The 19,594-nt window shown below is 40.4% G+C and overlaps 1 protein-coding gene across 1 annotated transcript in view; it reads right to left on the bottom strand.

Moving 5' to 3' along the window:
* LGR5 (leucine rich repeat containing G protein-coupled receptor 5) overlaps positions 1–19,594 on the bottom strand; it is a 127,238-nt gene that overhangs the window by 28,961 nt on the left and 78,683 nt on the right. The window contains exon 4 of the mRNA XM_049625973.1: positions 14,757–14,828. Within this exon, the coding sequence (XP_049481930.1) occupies positions 14,757–14,828 (72 nt within the window). The remainder of the gene's footprint in view (positions 1–14,756; positions 14,829–19,594) is intronic.

Here is a 19,594-nt window from a genome sequence, read left to right as displayed (position 1 = left end):
CACCCTTTAAATGTTTCTTTTCTTTTTTTTTTTTAATGTTTATTTATTTTTGAGAAGGGGGGAAGGGCAGAGAGAGAGAGAGAGAGAGAGAGTCTGAAGCGGGCTCTGTGCTGAGAGCAGAGAGCACAATGTGGGGCTCGAACTCACAAACCATCAGATCATGACATGAGCTGAAGTCGGATGCTCAATCACCTGAGCCACCCAGGGGCCCTACCCCTTAAGTGTTTCTTTATTATCATTTCCATTTCATGCAAATCATAAAGGGTGTGTGTGTGTGTGCGCGCGTGTGGGCAGCTTAGAATCTGAATTTGGGATGAGAAATCTTAGATCTAAGCCAGTATATACATAGTAGCTGTGTGATCATGGCCAAGTCAACAGATCTCAGCCTTCACACCCGTAAAATGGGGGTAACACCCCTCTATTTTATAAGATTGCTTTATGATGAAGGAAGGGGTATGACACAGCTTTGTAAATTGTAATTCTCCTTAAGGATTTTAAATTATTATTACTTGAGCCTGGTTAACAGTTTGTGTTTTTGTTTTATGACCATGGAAACCATTCAGAGTAAAAGAGGTGAACTCAAATTTTGCCTTAGTCAAAAGTTGGTTAAAAAGAGTACTGCATTGTCAGTGAATTTTGATCCTGAAAAATGCTACTTTTTTTATCTTCCATAACAAATAATTAAGAGGTATCTGCAATTAGACTTAATAGAAGTTATCCTCATTTTTTGGTCTTCAGTATTACAATTACATGCGTGTGCATGCACATGTGTATGTGCGCACGTGTAATCACAAAGGGCCAATCGTTTTGTTCCTGATACATTACTGACTAGAACATCTTCACTCCAAAGGCAAAGGAGAAGTGGTGACATGTGATAGCACATTCTCAGAGACAATTCCTAGCAATGATCTTGACACTTAAGTATCTATCAGCAATGTGACACAGGTAGCACAGAACCTGGATGCAGACAGCTGTAGCCAAACACTTTAACAATGGGAATGGCCTGACTATCCTTCAGACAAATAAAACTTCTTAATTGTGATCTTGAAATGCATTCAGAAAAGTAATCACTATAAGGGAAACGGCACCCATTTTATGCTCCTTATGTTACGTATAACTTACAGCAATCTGATAGATAAATTTTACACTACTTTCTTTTTTTTTTTTTAAGTTTTATTTATTTATTTTTGAGAGATAGCATGAGCAGGGGAGGGGCAGAGAGAGAGGGGGAGAGAGAATGCCAAGCAGGCTCTACACTGTCAGTGCAGAGCCCGATGTGGAGCTTGAACTCACAAACTGCAAGATCATGACCTGAGCCAGCATCAACAGTCTGAAGCTTAACCAACTGAGCCATCCAGGTGCCCCTACGCTACTTTTAATGTCAAACAACTAGTTACTTAATAGACATATGGTAAACTGGAAAGGGCACTGAATTAGAAAAATTAAGACAAATTGAGTCAAGACTGTATCAGTTATTAATTTTGATATTTGGAGGCACACTGATTAATTTCTCTGAGGGTCAACTTTCATATCTGTAAAGCAGAATCATAACAGGTCACAGAATTGCCATGGGAATTAGAGAAAACATATGTGGAAGTGTTTTGTAAACAGTGAAGCACTCTACAAATGTTAGGTGTTATTATTTGAGAAAAATCTTCACATTTAGGAAGTGCTTCCCCTTCCTCTAAAAGTTTCTTTAACTTATCCTTTGTAATTTCAAATCTTTCTAAAGGAGACTGACATTTTGGGGGGTCATATGGGCTGGCGGGACTGCTGATTTTCCACTCACCATAATCCTTCACATGTAAATTCAGTAGCTACACTGCATGTTTGGATTAAAGTTGTAGGTAGCCTCCCAACACAGAGAAAAGAAGATGCACGCATCTTCTGTGTTAGGCCAGCAAACGTCCAAAAAGGCTCACAAGGCTAACATGGCTGAGGAAAACGAGGACATCATCTGGTGCATGAACATAATTTTCATCAAGTATGAGTCTTGGCAGTGTTACTTAGAGAACTACAACCGATGAGAAATGGTTCTGTCATGACTTTGGGGCATATGTTGCAATAACTCCCTCTCTGGAGGGAGGGCTTGAGGTTGGAGGACTCCATAACTACCAAATGGATTCTGCTGTGCAAACTGCTTGGCCAAGGGGACTGTCCCTCGTGGATCTGGATTTGTCTCTCCTCACCACTGGGACCTTGTCAGGATCATCCAGATCCTGACCGGCTTCAATACTCTTGAGTGTCCAAGGTAAGCACTTAGAGTCTGGATAACTACTTTCAGAAGATTTCTGGGTTATCTACCTATGAGCAATGTCCCATTGTCTTCCAAATAATCTGCAGAATCTACATCAAAATGTTTCTCTGGGGTGGGCAGCTATACTGTCTCCCGACTGGCTACCTCATGTGCTGTGGAAAGATCGCTCTGATAGCACTGTGCAGATGGACTGGTGGGAAAGTAAGTGACCAAGGCAGTTGTAGTCATGAGGGTGAGAAAAGACGAGGGCCTGAAAGAAGTATGGAGATGGACAGGAAGGCCTGGTGGGAGGATTGCTAAATAAGTGGGCTCAACAGAATGTGGTGACTTGTCAGCTGTGGCCACAGGGGGAGGCAAGAAAGCTACTGTGACTCCATGTTCCATTCTGGGCAACTGAGCGGATGGAGACCATGCAAGAGCAGGGATGAATGTCATCCAGTATTATGTAAACTAAAAATAAAACAAAACTGCATGTTACCTGTGAATGCAGTTCTATAATATCAGTGTATCCTATGTGATGAAGACTTAGAAGGTAACAAGCAAAAAAATCACTTATGTCAGGCACTGGCCAAAAAAACCCCAACTCACTTTATTGTCTTCTGTCTAAAGTTTTTTTCCATAATATTTTCATGTATAAAACCTTAGTTTTGTAAGTTTTCTCTTTCAAAAGAAACATTTGGCCAATCTGTTCCATACTCCTGGAAGGAATTTTTGATTTATAAATGGCATTATTGTACGGATTATAGAAGCTATGAGATCATTCTTGCTATTGTTTTTCCAGAAAAAGGACCTTTACATAGATCTCAAATATGGTACCTTGCCAGTGTATCACACAGGCTTATATCTCTGTTTGAGAATGTCTTTGATAAGACATTAACTACAAGGAAGAAAGCGTTAGTCAAAAGATAAGCCATAGATCTTGGCTAATTCCATATCTGACATGACTGTAATGATGTCAATTATTAACATAGATGACTTGAGAAAAAAGAAGTCAAAGGTGTGAAGAATATTGCAGCTGCAGGTAGAGTATAGTTCCTGGGGATTCTTCCAGTGAACAGAATTACGAAGCATAGCATTTTCTGGCACAAGAACAGACACTCAGATCAATGGAACAGAATAGAGAACCCAAAAATGGACCCACAAAAGTATGGCCAACTAATCTTTGACAAAGCAGGAAAGAATATTCAATGGAATGAAAACCGTCTCTTCAGCAAGTGGTGCTGGGAAAACTGGACAGCGACATGCAGAAAAATGAACCTGGACCACATTCTGACACCGTATGCAAAAATAAACTCAAAATAGATGAAAGACCTAAATGTAAGACAGGAAGCCATCAAAATCCTCGAAGAGAAGGCAGGGAAAACCCTCTTTGACCTTGGCCGCAGCAACTTCCTACTCAACACATCTCCGGAGGCAAGGAAAACAAAAGCAAAAATGAACTATTGGGACCTCATCAAAATAAAAAGCTTCTGCACAGTGAAGGAAACAATCAGCAAAACTAAAAGGCAACCGACGGAATGGGAGAAGATATTTGCAAACGATATATGAGATAAAGGGTTAGTTAGTATCCAAAATCTATAAAGAACTTATCAAACTCAACACCCAAAAAACCAATAATCCAGTGAAGAAATGGGCAAAAGACATGAATAGACACATCTCCAAAGAAGACATCCAGATGGCCAACCGACACATGAAAAAATGCGCAACATCACTCATCATCAGGGAAATATAAATCAAAGCCCCAATGAGATACCACCTCACCAGTCAGAATGGCTAACATTAACAACTCAGGCAACAACAGATGTTGACGAGGATATGGAGAAAGAGGATCTCTTTGGCACTGCTGGTGGGAATGCAAACTGGTGCAGCCACTCTGGAAAACAGTATGGAGGTTCCTCAAGAAACTAAAAATAAAACTACCCTACGACCCAGCAATTGCACTACTAGGTATTTATCTACAGGATACAGGTGTGCTGTTTCGAACGGGCACATGCACCCCAATATTTATAGCAGCACTATCAACAATAGCCAAAGTATGGAAAGTGCCCAAATGTCCACTGACAGATGAATGGATAAAGAAGATGTGGTATATATATACAATGGAGTATTACTCGGCAATCAAAAAGAATTAAATCTTGCCATTTGCAACAACATGGATGGAACTAGAGGGTATTATGCTAAGTGAAATTAGTCAGTCAGAGAAAGACAAATATATGACTTCACTCATATGAGGACTTTAAGAGACAAAACAGATGAACATAAAGGAAGGGAAGCAAAAATAATATAAAAACAGGGAGGGGACAACTTAAGGAGGGGGACAACTTAAGAGACTCTTAAATATGGAGAATAAACAGAAGGTTACTGGAGGAGGTGTGGGAGGGGGGATGGGCTAAATGGGTAAAGGGCATTAAGGAATCTACTCCTGAAATCATTGCTGCACTATATGCTAACTTGGGTGTAAATTAAAAAAAATAGATTAAATAAAAATTGAAAAATATAAAAATAAATAAAAAATTTAAAAAATATATTAAAAAGAAGCCGAAGCATAGCATTTTCATCAATGACATTTCTATTTTATATTTGGATGACCATTTTTTTCTTTGTAAGTTAAAAAAAAATGACAAACTCACTTGTACATACATTTGTACATTTTGTGAGGCCATTTTGAATAATTCATGAATAGTCAAAAGAGCACAATCATTTAGTTCATTTATAACATTTTAAGAAATGAAAGCATTTCCCATTATTATCTTACTTTGCTATGAAATGAGAATTATGGATTTCCAAGCTTATATAGAATACAATTTGACAAGGTCTCTAAAATATTTATTACAGTGAAATTTACTGCCTGGAAATTTTATTGCACCAAAACCAGTGGATCACTGGAATTGAATTTGTCAGATCATTATAATAATACTATTGGGATACAATTTTATCTATATGAACTCTTATGGACTGAAGTAATGCTGATTTATATGAATTCTTCATAATAATGAGTCATTTTTATTGTTATTTATTGTTATTTAATATTGATGGAGTAACCACAATGTGGGATTCTACCTTTTAATGAAATTTCCCATTTATATCCTAGGAAGACATTAAGTGTATGAATTTATATAATGGGAATTTCTGCTTCTACCTTTCTGTTCTCCATCTTATTCATTGGTAAACTTAATGCAAACCAGGAAGAAAAATGATCTCTTTAAACTTACTTCTGAAAAGGTAAAAAAGTTTTTTCATCTCTGCAGCTTGGGGAGAGATAAAACCGACAGGCTCACTGAAGAGCAATAATTTAGAGACTAGTCGGTTGGCTTGACTAACAGCTAGATGAAGTGCCTAACAGAACCAAACCTGTCTTTCTGGCATTATTGGAGAGTACATGACTCCAGTGAGAAATATCTTAGAGTCAATTTACAGTATGTTGCTCCCTTTCTCAGAGGTCATTGCTGCTGTGAATTTTGTGACGAGGAGACGAGTAACACAAGCATTAACTTCTCCAGTTTCATTTTTCTCCATAGAAAACAAAGACTTTTTTTGGGGTGGGGGGGTCAAGGGCCCCATTAGTCTCTCGGGTACCATCAGGGTTTGAAATCTGGGGGTCCTTTTTGAATCTTCCATTGCCTTCCAGCCAATCATTCACCCAGTCCTCTCCATTTATCTTTATCTCCAAAACTCTCCACTTCCACTGTCTAGTTAAGTCTCTTATCTCTTAACACCTGCATTACTGCAACAGTCTCTGAGCTGGGCCTTTTGCCTTTGATCTCTTATCTCTTCAATTAATCCTGTAGGCTGCTGCCAGATTAATCTCCCTCAAACCATGCTCTATGTCATTCCCCTGTTAGGAATCCATGGTTCTGCCACATTACCGTCCCTTCAAACCCAAACTTCCCATCTGATATTCAAAGTTCACCATCCGCCTTCACTGGCCACGCTATTCTCCTATTTCTCTGTCCTAGTCAACTTGTCCCTATTTAGCTCCCTCCCACAGTACTTCTGAGCCTTGTATTCATAAGCATCCCCTACTTCCTGCCTATTCGAACCTCATCAGCCCTCCAAGACTTAGCATTATGGTTCTTCCCCAAACCCTACACTTTAAAAAAAAAATTAAAAAAAATTTTTTAACGTTAATTTTTGAGACAGAGAGAGACAGAGCATGAACAGGAGAGAGTCAGAGAGAGGGAGACACAGAATCTGAAATAGGCTCCGGGCTCTGAGCTGTCAGCACAGAGCCCGATGCGGGGCTCAAACTCCCAGACTGTGAGATCATGACCCGAGGAAGTTGGCTGCCTAACCGACTGAGCCACCCAGGGGCCCTTAAAAAAAACATTATTAAAGTATAGTTGACAGACAGTGTTATTAGGTGTCGCTCAGTACTCACCACGGTAAGGGTAGTCACCAACTGTCACCATACTAGTGTCATTATGACATTACTGATTGCATTCCCTATACTGTACTTTTCATCTCTGTGACTTATTTATTTTATAACTGCAAGTTTGCCCCTCTTCATCTCCTTCACCTACTTTGCTTATCCCCTCCCACTCCACTCCCACCTGCCCTCTGGCAACCACTGGTTTGCCTTGAGGCCTGGAATTCTTTAAGTGGAGAGTCCTCAGCTAAGACAATAGAAAGCTAAATCTTGTAGACAGATCAACTCCAAAATCCCTGAAGGAACCACTGGGGTCCAACTCTCAGTTTAGGAAGGGCAGATAGAAAAAACCAGGCACAGAGATAAGAGTTTGGAGCCAGAGATATCAGGGAATGTGGGCTACAGTCAAACTGGGAGAGATGAGCTGATCCCAAGCAGATGTTTAGGACATCACTTAGGGTTTGAGGCTTTAGTTCAGTTCAATAAATATTTCTGGAGTGTGCGTTTTTGCAGGTACTGTTCCTGGTGCTTGAGATCTAACAGTAAGTAAACCAGGCAGACATGAGCCTGTTTTCTAAGCGTGTTGATCCAACCTTTATGCAGCATGTTTCCTAAAGTGTAGTCAGACAACCAAATCGTTACAAGGAGGTGTTAGGTGAAGGCAAATGCATGGTAGGAGGGTCTAACCTAAATTTCACTCTTTTTTGAGATCCAGATCTGGATTTCGGGCTGTCTTTGTGACATTTCTACTCTGTTGTTCCTCCACAAACACACACGTTCAAGACCAAACTCATTATCGTTCGCCTCCATTGTCCCCAAACATAGCTTTTTGCCGGTGTTTCCTGTTCTCAGTGATGGGCTTCCTTAAGCACATGGTTATAAACCAGAAATTTAGGAATCATCCTGACATCTCTTACTCCATCGTTCTTCATCGCCGGTTCCTTACCAAACACCGGTAATTTCATCTAAATAGTTCTCAAATCCATTTCCCCTTCACCATCTCCACTGCCCCCATCCTGACAAAGTTCTCCTTTCTCTCCTAGACTATTTCAGTAACACAGATCAAATCATGCCCTTCCCTGCCTTTTATCCTCCAGTGGATTCCCATTGACTTCACAATAAAGGCTAAAATCCTTGGCATGTCCCAAATGGCTTTCAAGGTGTCTGACCCCACCTGTCTCACTAAGCTCTTCTTGCACAAGAAGAGCTTAGTGACACAGGACTCTTCCTGCTTCAGCCACGAGGAGCTTGTTTCTGCTTCTTCATGTACTAGCTTCGCCTCCAGCCACCTCCACTACAAGGCAGTGCACAAGTAGTTCCCTCTGTCTGGAATGTTCTTCCCTCCTGTCATTGTCTGATCAACTTTCACCTTTGCAATAGGGACAAGATACTCTTTTCTCACCTATAGTTTCCTTATCAGGAAAGTGGAGGCAAATTCTACCTCACAGGTAATGAGGGAACAGACAACCAAAAGCATAGGGAAACACTAAAAAAAGCAGACTGGCCCACACATTAATAATATTGTTCTCTTCTCTTCTTCAACTTATTTATTTCTGTCCTGCAGAAATTTCTTCTTTTTGTAAATTTCTTTCTTTTTGTAAACCTTCACAACATAGGTCTAGAAGTAAGATGTGATTCTGTCAAGCTCCTTTCCCTCACATTAGTGCATCCTGCTGTGTGCCCATTCTCTGAAGTAGATTTTGGAGGGAGGGGAGAGAGCATGGTGGTAAAATAGGCAGATTTTGGTGCTAGGAAGACCAGAGTTCGTATCCCAGACTCACTTCTAGACTGACTCCATTTCAAGCCATATGACTTTGAGAAGGTCATTTAACATCTTTGAGCTTTCTGCTTCATCATCACTAAGAAAGGGGTAATCTCAGCTCCTACCTCATGTGACTCCTCCTTGTCTGAGGATGAGTGGAATGAAGAAGGTGCTTCATAAACAGCTGCTGCTGCTTTGATAACCATGTGGGTTTAAACACCCTGGGTGTTTCTGATTCTGTCCTGGCAGTGTTCCCATGCTTTATTGCTTCTCTCTTTTTTTTTTTTTTTTAAGTTTATTTATTTATTTTGAGAGGGAGAAGGGCAAAGAGAGAGGATGAGAGAGAGAATCCCAAGCAGGCTCCACACTGTCAGCACAGAGTCTGACTCAGGCCTCGAACTCACGAACCGTGAGATCATGACCTGAGCCGAAATTAAGAGTCAGATGCTTAACCGACTGAGCCACCCAGGCACCCCTCTTTATGTGCCTTTTTACAAACAGTATACCTTCCATTGGTGCCATCCCTTTAGCTTCTCTGAAGAGTTTAACCCACTTCCAAAGGTAACCTTCATTTCACATCACAAGACTGAGAAAAGTGGTATTCTACTTCTCATTTATAACATCTATGTTCTCTTTTAGTTATTTACCTATCTGATGTGACTGTCACATGTACGATTTTAATCAGAGCACTGGCAGATAGACTGATGTACGAATGGTTTTTACATGGGGTCTTGCATTACGTATTCACATTTTTTTCCCATACATGATTCTGAGGACTGCGCTCCAATTTGAGTTCTCTCTTGCTATAGACACTGTGTAGAAAGGGCTTTACCTTTGAAAATAGTTTTCTCCTGCTGTTTAATCGGGGAGGGAGACAAGGAAAACTTCTCATAACAATGCATTGGGTGCTGGTTTGCACGTGGTTCTATGAAATGACCTCCTAATGGTGCACTAGACAAAACCCTTGGCCTCTGGAACACCCGAAGTCCACCTCCATCCCAAGACATACCTGCTATGCTGGCACTTTGGTGAAAAAAACCAAACTAAACCAAAATTTTATTTATTTAACATGCATTTTTATTGTGTAAGCTTGTAATTTCTCTTTCTGGAGACTATTTTAGTGGGAAGAATAATGTCACTAATACTAAAACCATTGTGTGTGTGTGTGTGTGTGTGTTTAACCTCTTTGATCTTTTAATCTTATTCTCTTGGTTAGCTCACTCTACTTTTTTTTGTCTGCTTAGACCTCCTTTTGTTACTTCCTTCCCATTCTTTATCCAAGGTCTGAAACTGAATAGGCTCCTGGATGTTCATGGGAGAAAACTGGGGCTGGTTCTAGGCTTGCCTTATTTTCTGCCCAGCACTATGAACCCTGCCTCTCCTCCTCATCTCTTTCTCTTACTCTCTTTGAGGACTATTATCAGCAAAACCTTACCACGAAGAGTCTGGGTGACATTATTAACATTTCACAGGGCTCAGGGGCAGAGGAGTCGGTAGCCCTGAAGCTGCTATCACAAGATGCACAGGCTGATCACGTTCCAGGCAAGAATTACATGTTCTTTTTAGGTTTTAAAACAATGTCTTACACCCCGAAGATGAACACCAATTGGTGTTCTAATTGGAGACTAGAGACAACACCAAAGATATGTCTGATTCTTTTATTTTCTATGTACCAACCCAATTTGTTTCTCTAGTGGGAACTTGAAATGAAAACCAACATGTATTAAATAATACTCTGGTTAACTGGGCAAAGATGAATATGTCATTCTCTTTGATCACCTTGAACTTCACTAATGACAGTGAGATGACTGAACGTCATTGATGACTATCAACAAATGAAGTAACGATTTTTTTTCCCCATAGATCGATTTCTTAGCTACAGATACAAAGGTATGAGGTCAGGGGAGGGTTAAGTTTTGAGTTTCCATCAAATCATTGTAATCTGAACCTAGTCCTCAAATGTCTATAATGCCAAAAGTTTCTTGGTGAAACACAACTCATTGTGAATTCTGATTACATTTCCTATTCCCTTCCAAAAAAACAGAAAGGAAATTAAGTTATATTTGATTACATTACAAAAATCCAACTGGTGTCTGGGCAGTCATTACCATGTCAGAAGCAAACATACATATTGTACAGGGGCAGGCTCTGGGCTATTGGGCTCTGGCACATGGGCTTGACCTCTTATTCTTTAGACAAGCAATTTGTAAACATCAGGAGAGAGTTAAAAGAACACAAACGTACCTATGTGTTTTCATTATGAACAAGGCCAAATATCTTTTGTTTATGTAAAATAAATGAAAATTACATCTCTTGAAACGTGAGTACAATTTGTTGCTTCCTCACAGCAATGTGACCAATTTTAATGTATCAAGTTTCTCAAACTATATTCAATGAAGCCAAGCTATATGGTGGGGCAAAGTATACTGGATCTATTTCAGTACTTATCAGCCACTTGGTTGGTAGACCACTTGTCTGTGTCATAGCACAATAAAACACTTAATTTCTCAAATGTGTTGGCCATACAAATCCCCGGAGGATTTTGTTGACATGAAGTTTTTGATTAAGTAAGTCAGAGATGAGGCCCAGCATTCTGTCCTCTATATCTGGGAGGTGTTGGTGCCGTGACAAACACATTCGGATAGTAGGGTGTGCTATCCACACAGCATGTGGCCTCCTGTCTTTATCTGCCCCAGATCGTCAGTAGACTTAATAGGCAGGTATGTATGAGCTGTTTCAATTAAACACAAACAATGCAATCCCAGACTTTTATTTCATATTCCGAGTACCTTTTTAGTTCACACTGGAATGCAAAGTATGGATTATGTGATTATTTCAGGTTTGAAAATAGCTCAGGGGAATATTTGCAGAACATCTGAAGAAGTGCTGCCTGACACGAGTTTTCCCAACGTTCAGTTAAGAAGCACTTAACGGTATAATGGAACCAGTTAGAAAACACTCAGAGAGTGCAGCCTTGGGCTTTGGGCCTGTCCAGATGATTCTTCTTTGCAGCCAGGGTTGAGAAATCCCCTTTGGAGATTACAAGGCCAGGCATGTAGGGGGGTGATGCACTCACAGCTCCTGTGGAGGTTGGAGTGCAGCTTAAAGAGCGAATGTGTAAGACAAGGAAAATAACAAAGTGAAGAGAAACAGTGAATTCCAGGGACAGAAAAAAAGAGGAAACATTAGAAAAAGGGCCGGGTGATAGTCTAAAAGTTGACTATAGTTCAAGAAAAGCCGAGTGACAGAGTGGAGGCCTCCCAGGTGTGGGGAGCATGGACGATGAGGCAGGTCTCATCCTCTTTGTTACTTGTACTGATACAGAAGTGGCCTGAAAGCATGGACAATGAATGGAGACAGGAAGAGGAATGCATGTTTGCATTCATGTAATGCATTCATGTAATGCAATCATGTAATGATCACTAGTCTCAAAACTGATGCTTTCGGGGCGCCTGGGTGGCTCAGTTAAACTTCTGACTTTGGCTCAGGTCATGATCTCAGAGTTTGTGGGTTTGAGCCCCGTGTCAGGCTTTCTGCTGCGAGCACAGAGCCTGCTTCGGATCCTCTGTCCCCCTTTCTTTCTGCCCCTCCCCCACTTGCGTGCACGCACTCTCTCAAAAATAAATAAACATTTAAAAAACAAAACAAAACCTGATGGTTTCATTTTTGGAACCGCATGAAGGAAGCGGGAGAAGTACCATTAAACATCTCCAGTCTGGGACGACGGCAAAACTTTACAAGGGTTCACTGTGGCCCAAACCCACACACCCCATAGGGGCTCCTTCAGCTGGTACAATACAGTGTCTGTGCGGTTGGTGGTTAGAGTCTATGTTTATAACACTTTTTGTCCAATCTTAACTCTTGTATCAAAGCAGCACAAAAAACCATGAGAAAATGTGGCGCGGTAGCACACAGTGCCAACATTCAGCGCCTCACATGGGCCTGTCTGCGCTCCGGGCAAAGGGACCGCTGGACAAACATTACACAGTCAGCCGATAAAATTCAGCATGCACCGGGGGCCGAGTATCTATCTGGATGCGATAAACATCATACTAGAAAGTTAACCCTTGGCTTTTTCACAGGGAACACATACTTATAAGGTTTCAAACACAATTGTGTTTGTGAATCAGAAACCATAAGGCAAGAGACACCTGGTGAACAGTGAATCTCCAGACGGTAAGAAACCAAATCTGAACACCTTTATCAGGGAGGCACCGCCCAGTTCAAGTGAACAAAAGATTCATGGTTTTCTCTTTCTCAAAGAGTTCACTTTGCTGGGTATTCTGTTTGTGATCTTCTTTCAGCTGATAGGGGCTTTTGGTTACCGACTCTTATCCTTCTATCTTCTGCCTGCCTCACAGCTGTTTAAAGTTCCTATTGGCTACTGCTATTATCTCGTTTTTCAGTGCGGCCACTAGACCCCGTGCCCTGATGCAGACAACCCAACTTGAGAGTGTTTTGCCTTCTGACTGCTTCTTTCCTTCAGGAAAATGCTTGTGCAACAAAGGAGGAGTGATACTGTGATGTCATTAAGGAGCCCCTGAAAATGCAACAGACCTATCGCCATGCCACAAAGGGGCCCTTGTGGGCTTGTTTATCTATAGGCTCGTGAAAACCTAGGAAGTCACTTTGTTTGACTGGACTACAAAGCTTAAAATGGTCTCAAGCACAGATTTGCTTTCATTAAAAGAACAACCACAACAAAAAAAGATCAAAGGAGGAAAGTATCATCTTCAATCTCATGTTTCTCCTCCTCTTGTATCACCTCAGTAAAAGGCATTAAACAAATGCTATGTAACTATTAACCGATGGATTCTTTAAGATACTTTTCAACTAGAGTCTGCAATATTTACGTGCTTTTTAAATGCATCTCCCTCATCATTCCAGACCAGAAACCAGTATTTTGTTTGACAGATGAGGACTTTCAGTGTAAGTAAGATAAAAGCACATATTACACATGCATATATTGGAAATCATGCGATATATTGCGAGCACTTACACATTCTCAGGAGATGAAGATTTACTGACCACCTACTCACGGCACAGTCTTGCCAAACAGTCACTGTAAACACTTGCTTACAACCCAAGCTCTAAAACGTCCAGCTGGTATGAAAGTTCTTTTTGTGGGAAATAACTAATTTTTACTTATTCAGAGATTCTAAGTCAATGAAGAGTGGAAACTCCTGATAGAAAACTTGTATACTCAGAATAAGGAAAAATAACCCCAGTGCTGTGTATGTTCATGTGTCTGTATGTGTCTGTGTGTCAGTGGGATTGTTTGTGAGTATGTTTGTATGTTTGGGTGTGGTGATGGGGAAGCTGTGCAGTGAGAATTTAAGATATACCATTAGATCTTAGCTCACTGATTTGAGGACCCCTGATGTATATACAGAACCTTAAAGATTAAGTCATTTTAAAAATTCATTTAAATTCAAGTTAGTTAGGGGCGCCTGGGTGGCGCAGTCGGTTAAGCGTCCGACTTCAGCCAGGTCACGATCTCGCGGTCCCTGAGTTCGAGCCCCGCGTCGGGCTCTGGGCTGACGGCTCGGAGCCTGGAGCCTGTTTCCGATTCTGTGTCTCCCTCTCTCTCTGCCCCTCCCCCGTTCATGCTCTGTCTCTCTCTGTCCCAAAAATAAATAAAAAACGTTGAAAAAAAAAATTTAACAATAAAAAAAATAAATAAATAAATAAATAAATTCAAGTTAGTTAACATAAGGTGTAGTCTTGGTTTCAGGAGTAGAACCCAGTGATTTATTGCTTACATATAACACCCAGTGCTCATCCTAACAACTGCCTTCCTTAATGCTCATCACCCATTTAGCCCCTCCTCCCTTCCAGCAACCCTCAGTTTGTTCTCTGTATTTAAGAGTCTCGTATGGCTTGCTTCTCTCTGTTTTCATCTTATTTTTCCTTCCCTTGACTTAGCAAAAGTTTCATTACAAGTCAGCTCAGATCATCTAGAAATGGAATAAACTGAAGATGCCAATCTTATCTAGATTTTTCTAGACAAGAGGAGAAAGCATTATTTCTGATTTGAACTCAGGAACAAAATACTACAGGAGAATGCAGGACAAGATCCTGGATCTGCAAGATTCTGTCCTGTGATACCAGCATATATAAGAGGCTTTTCACTGCAGGTGCTATGATTGAGTGTCTGATCTGAAAACCTGAACTCCAACACTGGTCCCCCCCACCCCGTATTGTTTAGTGAAGATTCAAAGGGTTGTTGCCATAATGAAAAGTCTCATTCACTCACAACTTATTTAGCTAGGGTCCCCAACCAAGGAGTTGATGAAAATGGTCATTTGGACATTTCATTGCTCCTTCCCATATTGGTCCTGAGAACATTTTGCAATTTTAACTGTACTTACAGGGACTGAAGGCTTCGCAAATTCTGCAGTGCTCCCACCGGTACCTGTCTTAGGTGATTATTCTGCAGCATGCTGCACGTGAAAAGAAATGAAGAAAAATGTTAAAGAAAGTTAACAGTAATCAATAATAACTGGCTACAGCACTGCCAGGCTCTGTTGTAAGTGTCAGGGAAACAGCAGAGCATCAGACAAAGCCTTGGCCCTTGGGGAGCTTGAATTCCTATGTGGAATGAAAGATAATTAAAAATTAATGGGTGAGTATATACCATCAGGCAAATGGTAGGTACTATGAATAAAAAACAAAATATGGATTTGGGATAGATGGATACAAGGGTTGAGATTTTTATTTTAAAGGTGGTCAGGGAAGATCTTCTTAGGAGTTGATACTTGAGAGGAGACCAGAATGGAGTCATGGAGCAAATCCTGTGAACATCTGGGAAGAGTTTCTGAGAAGAGGGAGGAGTAAGTGCAAAGGCCCTGAGGCCAGAGCTCGCTTGATTTGTTCAAGGAGCAGCAAAGGATCACTTGCGAGGAGGAGCGAGTGAGAGCAAGAGGTTGGGAGAGACTGAAGCTGTCTCATGGAGGACTTGCAGGCCACAATGAGGCTTTATTTTAAGTGTGACAAGATACTCTTGTTGAATGGTTTATAGGGAAATGACATAATCTTATTTATGTTTTTCTTTTTTTAAAAAGTTGAGTACAGTTGATGTCCAATGTAACATTAGTTTCAACTGTACAACTTACAGATTTGACAGGTTTATATATTATGTTATGTTTGCCACAAGTGTAGCAACCATCTATCCCCATACATTTCTATCACAAGATCACTGAATGTATTGTGCCTTATATTCCTGTGACTTATTCATCCCATAACTGGAAGACCTTATCTCCCACTTCCCTTCATTGATTTGGCTCACACCCCCATCCTTCTCCCCTCTGGCAACCATCAGTTTGTCTTCTGTATTTATAGGTCTGAATCTGTATTTTTTTTTGTTTTTTTGTTGTTTATTCACTTTTTTGAGATTCCACTTATGAGTAGAATCATGGTATTTGTCTTTCCGAGTCTTATTTATTTCACTTAGATAATACTCTCTCAGTCTATCCATATGGTCTCAAATGGCAGATCTCATCCTTTTCATGGCTGCATAATATTCACACACACACACACACACACACACACACACACACACGCACCCTTTATCCACTTCTCTATTGATGAATACTTAGGTTGCTCCCATAATTTGGCTATTGTATCTAATGCTGCAATAAACACAGGGGTGCGTGTATCTTTTTGAATTAGTGTTTTTGTTATCTTTGGGTAAATACCCGTAATGAAATTATTGGATCACATGGTAGTTTTATTTTTAATTTTCTGAGGAACCTCCATACTGTTTTCCACGGTGGCTATACTGTTGACATTCCCACCAACAGTGCAAGAGGGTTCCTTTTTCTCCATATCCTCACCAACACTTGTTTTATTTATGTTTTTAAAGGACCACTCTGAGGACTGTATAAATTAGACAAAATGGAAATATGGATACAGCAGGAAGCTATTCAAGATCTTCTTTCTTGTGTAGCCATATTTTAATGTAAATTAAATTCTTTTTGTGAAGTATTGAGCTTTTGCTTGCCTGGGTTCAACTGTTCTTTTCAGAGCATGACTACAGAACAGAAGCAGCTGGCAACAAAGAAATAAATATCTATCATTGTTAGTAGGGAAATAGCATGGAAAAAAATTCCCATTAGATTCCTCATATTTTGCTATTTTATTCATAAATATTTAGGGGCACCTGGGTGGCTCAGTTGGTTAAGCGGCCGACTTCGGCTCAGGTCACGATCTCGCAGTCCGTGAGTTTGAGCCCCGCGTCGGGCTCTGTGCTGACAGCTCAGAGCCTGGAGCCTGCTTCCGATTCTGTGTCTCCCTCTCTCTCTGCCCCTCCCCTGTTCGTGCTCTGTCTCTCTCTGTCTCAAAAATAAATAAACGTTAAAAAAAAAATAAAAAAAAAAATAAATATTTATAAGGCAATAATTTTGCATCCGTTCTCCCAGTATTTCGTGGTCTACGTAAGCCAAAGGCAGAAGACCATTTTAAGAAAGCAGCCATTTTACAGAAAAGCCTCTACTTATTAGGTCACAAACCTATATCTGGATCTCTGAAACAGTTTGTCTGGTTCCTTCACCTCTGCAATGGAAGTTTCTTTCCATTAGATGACTGGCTGGGGACCCAACCCCAGGTGTGTCTAACTCCAGACTTGATGCACTTTCTACGACACCTTGCAGCATTACCTTGAGACGTATTTGGTGAATGTGCAAATTCTCAGGTTGTACGGTATATGGCATGATTAAGGTATGGGTAAGAGTATGGGTTCTCCAATCTGTCTACCCCGTCCCTGCCCCTAGCAGTGTGGCCTCAGGGAAATCGTCCAAGTTCTCAACTTCTCGGTGACCAGTGATAATGCCCACCCACAGGGCTTACTGTTATGATCTGATGGGTGAAGGTACACAGACCAATACCTGCTGCGTGGTAAGCGTTCAATGAAGGCTGACCCTTTTTGTGTGAATTAATAGACTCCTTCTCAAAGTTAACAATATAATGGGATTGTACTGGATGTGACATTTTAATTAACCAGAAAGTAAAATGGGGGAAAAAAAATCTGTGCCAGTGGTTCTCAGACTTCAGGGTTCATCAGTATCCATTGGAAGGCTTGTTAAAGCACAGCCTGCTGGGCCCCACCCTCAAAGTTTCTGGTTCCGTAGGTCTGGGTAGGAGCCCGAGAACCTGTGTTTCTAGCAAACTTCCAGGTGATACTGGTGCTGCACAGTAAGGCAGCACACACTCACGCACACGCCTGTGCTATCTTAAATTGCTTCCACTGGAGTATTTTCACAACTTGAGGCTGCAATGAGCTTGGAGAGAAGTGTTAAGTTAAAAAAAATTTTTTTTAATGTTTACTTATTTCTGAAAGAGAGACACAGACAGAGTGCTAGCAGGAAAGGGGCAGAGAGAGACGGAGACACAGAATCTGAAGCAGGCTCCAGGCTCTGAGCTGTCAGCACAGAGCCCGACACGAGGCTCGAACCCACCAGCTGTGAGATCATGACCTGAGCTGAAGTCAGACACCCACTGACTGAGCCACCCAGGCACCCTTGATAAGGCCTATGTTTTAAGTCTCTGAGAGCAAACCATTTACTCTCCCTGACCATTTGTCATTTACATGTATAATGAGAATAGAATAATATCATCTGGTAGATAAGGTGTTTGAGGATTAAAAATATGAAAGTATTTGTAATACTTTCATATATACAAATATGAGTGTGTATACAAATAAGACACGAAAATACTTTAGAGGTCATAAAACTTACACTTTTCTTATCATGGCTGAGATTCTGTTTACTAAGGAATATAATTATGTCACTTGTATCCTAATAGTTTTACTGGAGTAATTTCATTATTAAACTTGAACTCAACTAACATTTCATAAATCAAGAGTGTCAAATGTATTGGTTCCTTTTTTTTTAAGTTTATTTATTTATTTTGAGAGAGAGAGAGAGCGAGAGAGAGGGCTCAACCAGGGAAGGGGCAGAGAGAGAGAGAAGGAGAGAATTAATTCCAAGCAGGCTGACAGTGCAGAGCCCAAAGTGGTGCTTGATCTCATGGTTCATCAGATCATGACCGGAGCGGAAATCAAGAGTCAGACACTCAACGAACTGAGCCACCCAGATGCCCCATTGTTCCTTATGAGAAAAGTCAAGTTTTAGGAAGATCTCACATTTCACTTATCTGTTAAGGAATTGGTAAAATTATAGCTTGAATTCCATATTTTACATAATTTACTTGAGTATTAAAATTTTACATTTCTATATTATTTTATACTTTTCCAAGTAGTTTTAATATATTATAAAATTTTACCTTCACAGAAATGTTTTCTAAGTCACTCACTAATTGAGTGATAAATGTGAATGTTGGTAAGATTCAAATAGACTTCATTGATGTCTAAACTTTGTAGGTGATATATTACTCTATAAAGTATTGAATAGTCCTTCTATGCTTTCTAACCAAAGAGTGAAACTATTAAAATGGGGTCTTCCTAAAACAACTGGAAAATTGGAGTAGAGGATAAGAGATACTCAGATGGTTTTCCTCCATTAAACAGTGGCAAACTTTCTCCAAAGTTTTATATATCCGGTTTCAGAAAACAGAACTTATATGAACTTTGCTAATGATAATTTTTAAAGCTACTCCTGAACTACCTCCCAGCAATTTAATTTTTGAACTACTTCTACAAGTAAAATACCAAAAAATATAATTTAGAAATCACTTAAGTCCTGATCTCTCCCTAAACTAAAGAACTTCTGTTTAATTACTTTTTTTTTTTTAACATTTTTATTTATTTTTGAGACAGAGAGAGACAGAGCATGAACGGGGGGAGGGCCGAAGAGAGAGGGAGACACAGAATCTGCAACAGGCTCCAGGCTCTGAGCTGTCAGCACAGAGCCTGATGCGGGGCTCGAACTCACGGACCGTGAGATCGTGACCCGAGCGAAGTCGGACGCTCAACCGACTGAGCCACCCAGGCGCCCCTGTTTAACTACTTTTAAATGACAAAACAAGCACAAGTTATCTCCACAAGTCTCCAGTAAGTTAATTAGAAAATTCTGTTTTTGTTTAAGATATCCTAGTGGGAGACAAAACAATGAAAGGGTTTACAGCACTTTGGAGTGCAATTAAAACAGAAAGCATTCACAACATAGCTGCTGATTTCTTTTGCAAATACTCCTTTATTCTGTGCATCCAATAGAAGCAGAAAGCACCATGAACTGAATATGGGTTTAGGCAC

Source organism: Panthera uncia, chromosome B4, assembly GCF_023721935.1.
Source record: "Panthera uncia isolate 11264 chromosome B4, Puncia_PCG_1.0, whole genome shotgun sequence".
NCBI classification, from domain to species: Eukaryota; Metazoa; Chordata; class Mammalia; order Carnivora; family Felidae; genus Panthera; species Panthera uncia.
The sequence above is the reverse complement of the archived record's forward strand: the minus strand, read 5'-3'. Positions and strand labels throughout refer to the sequence as shown.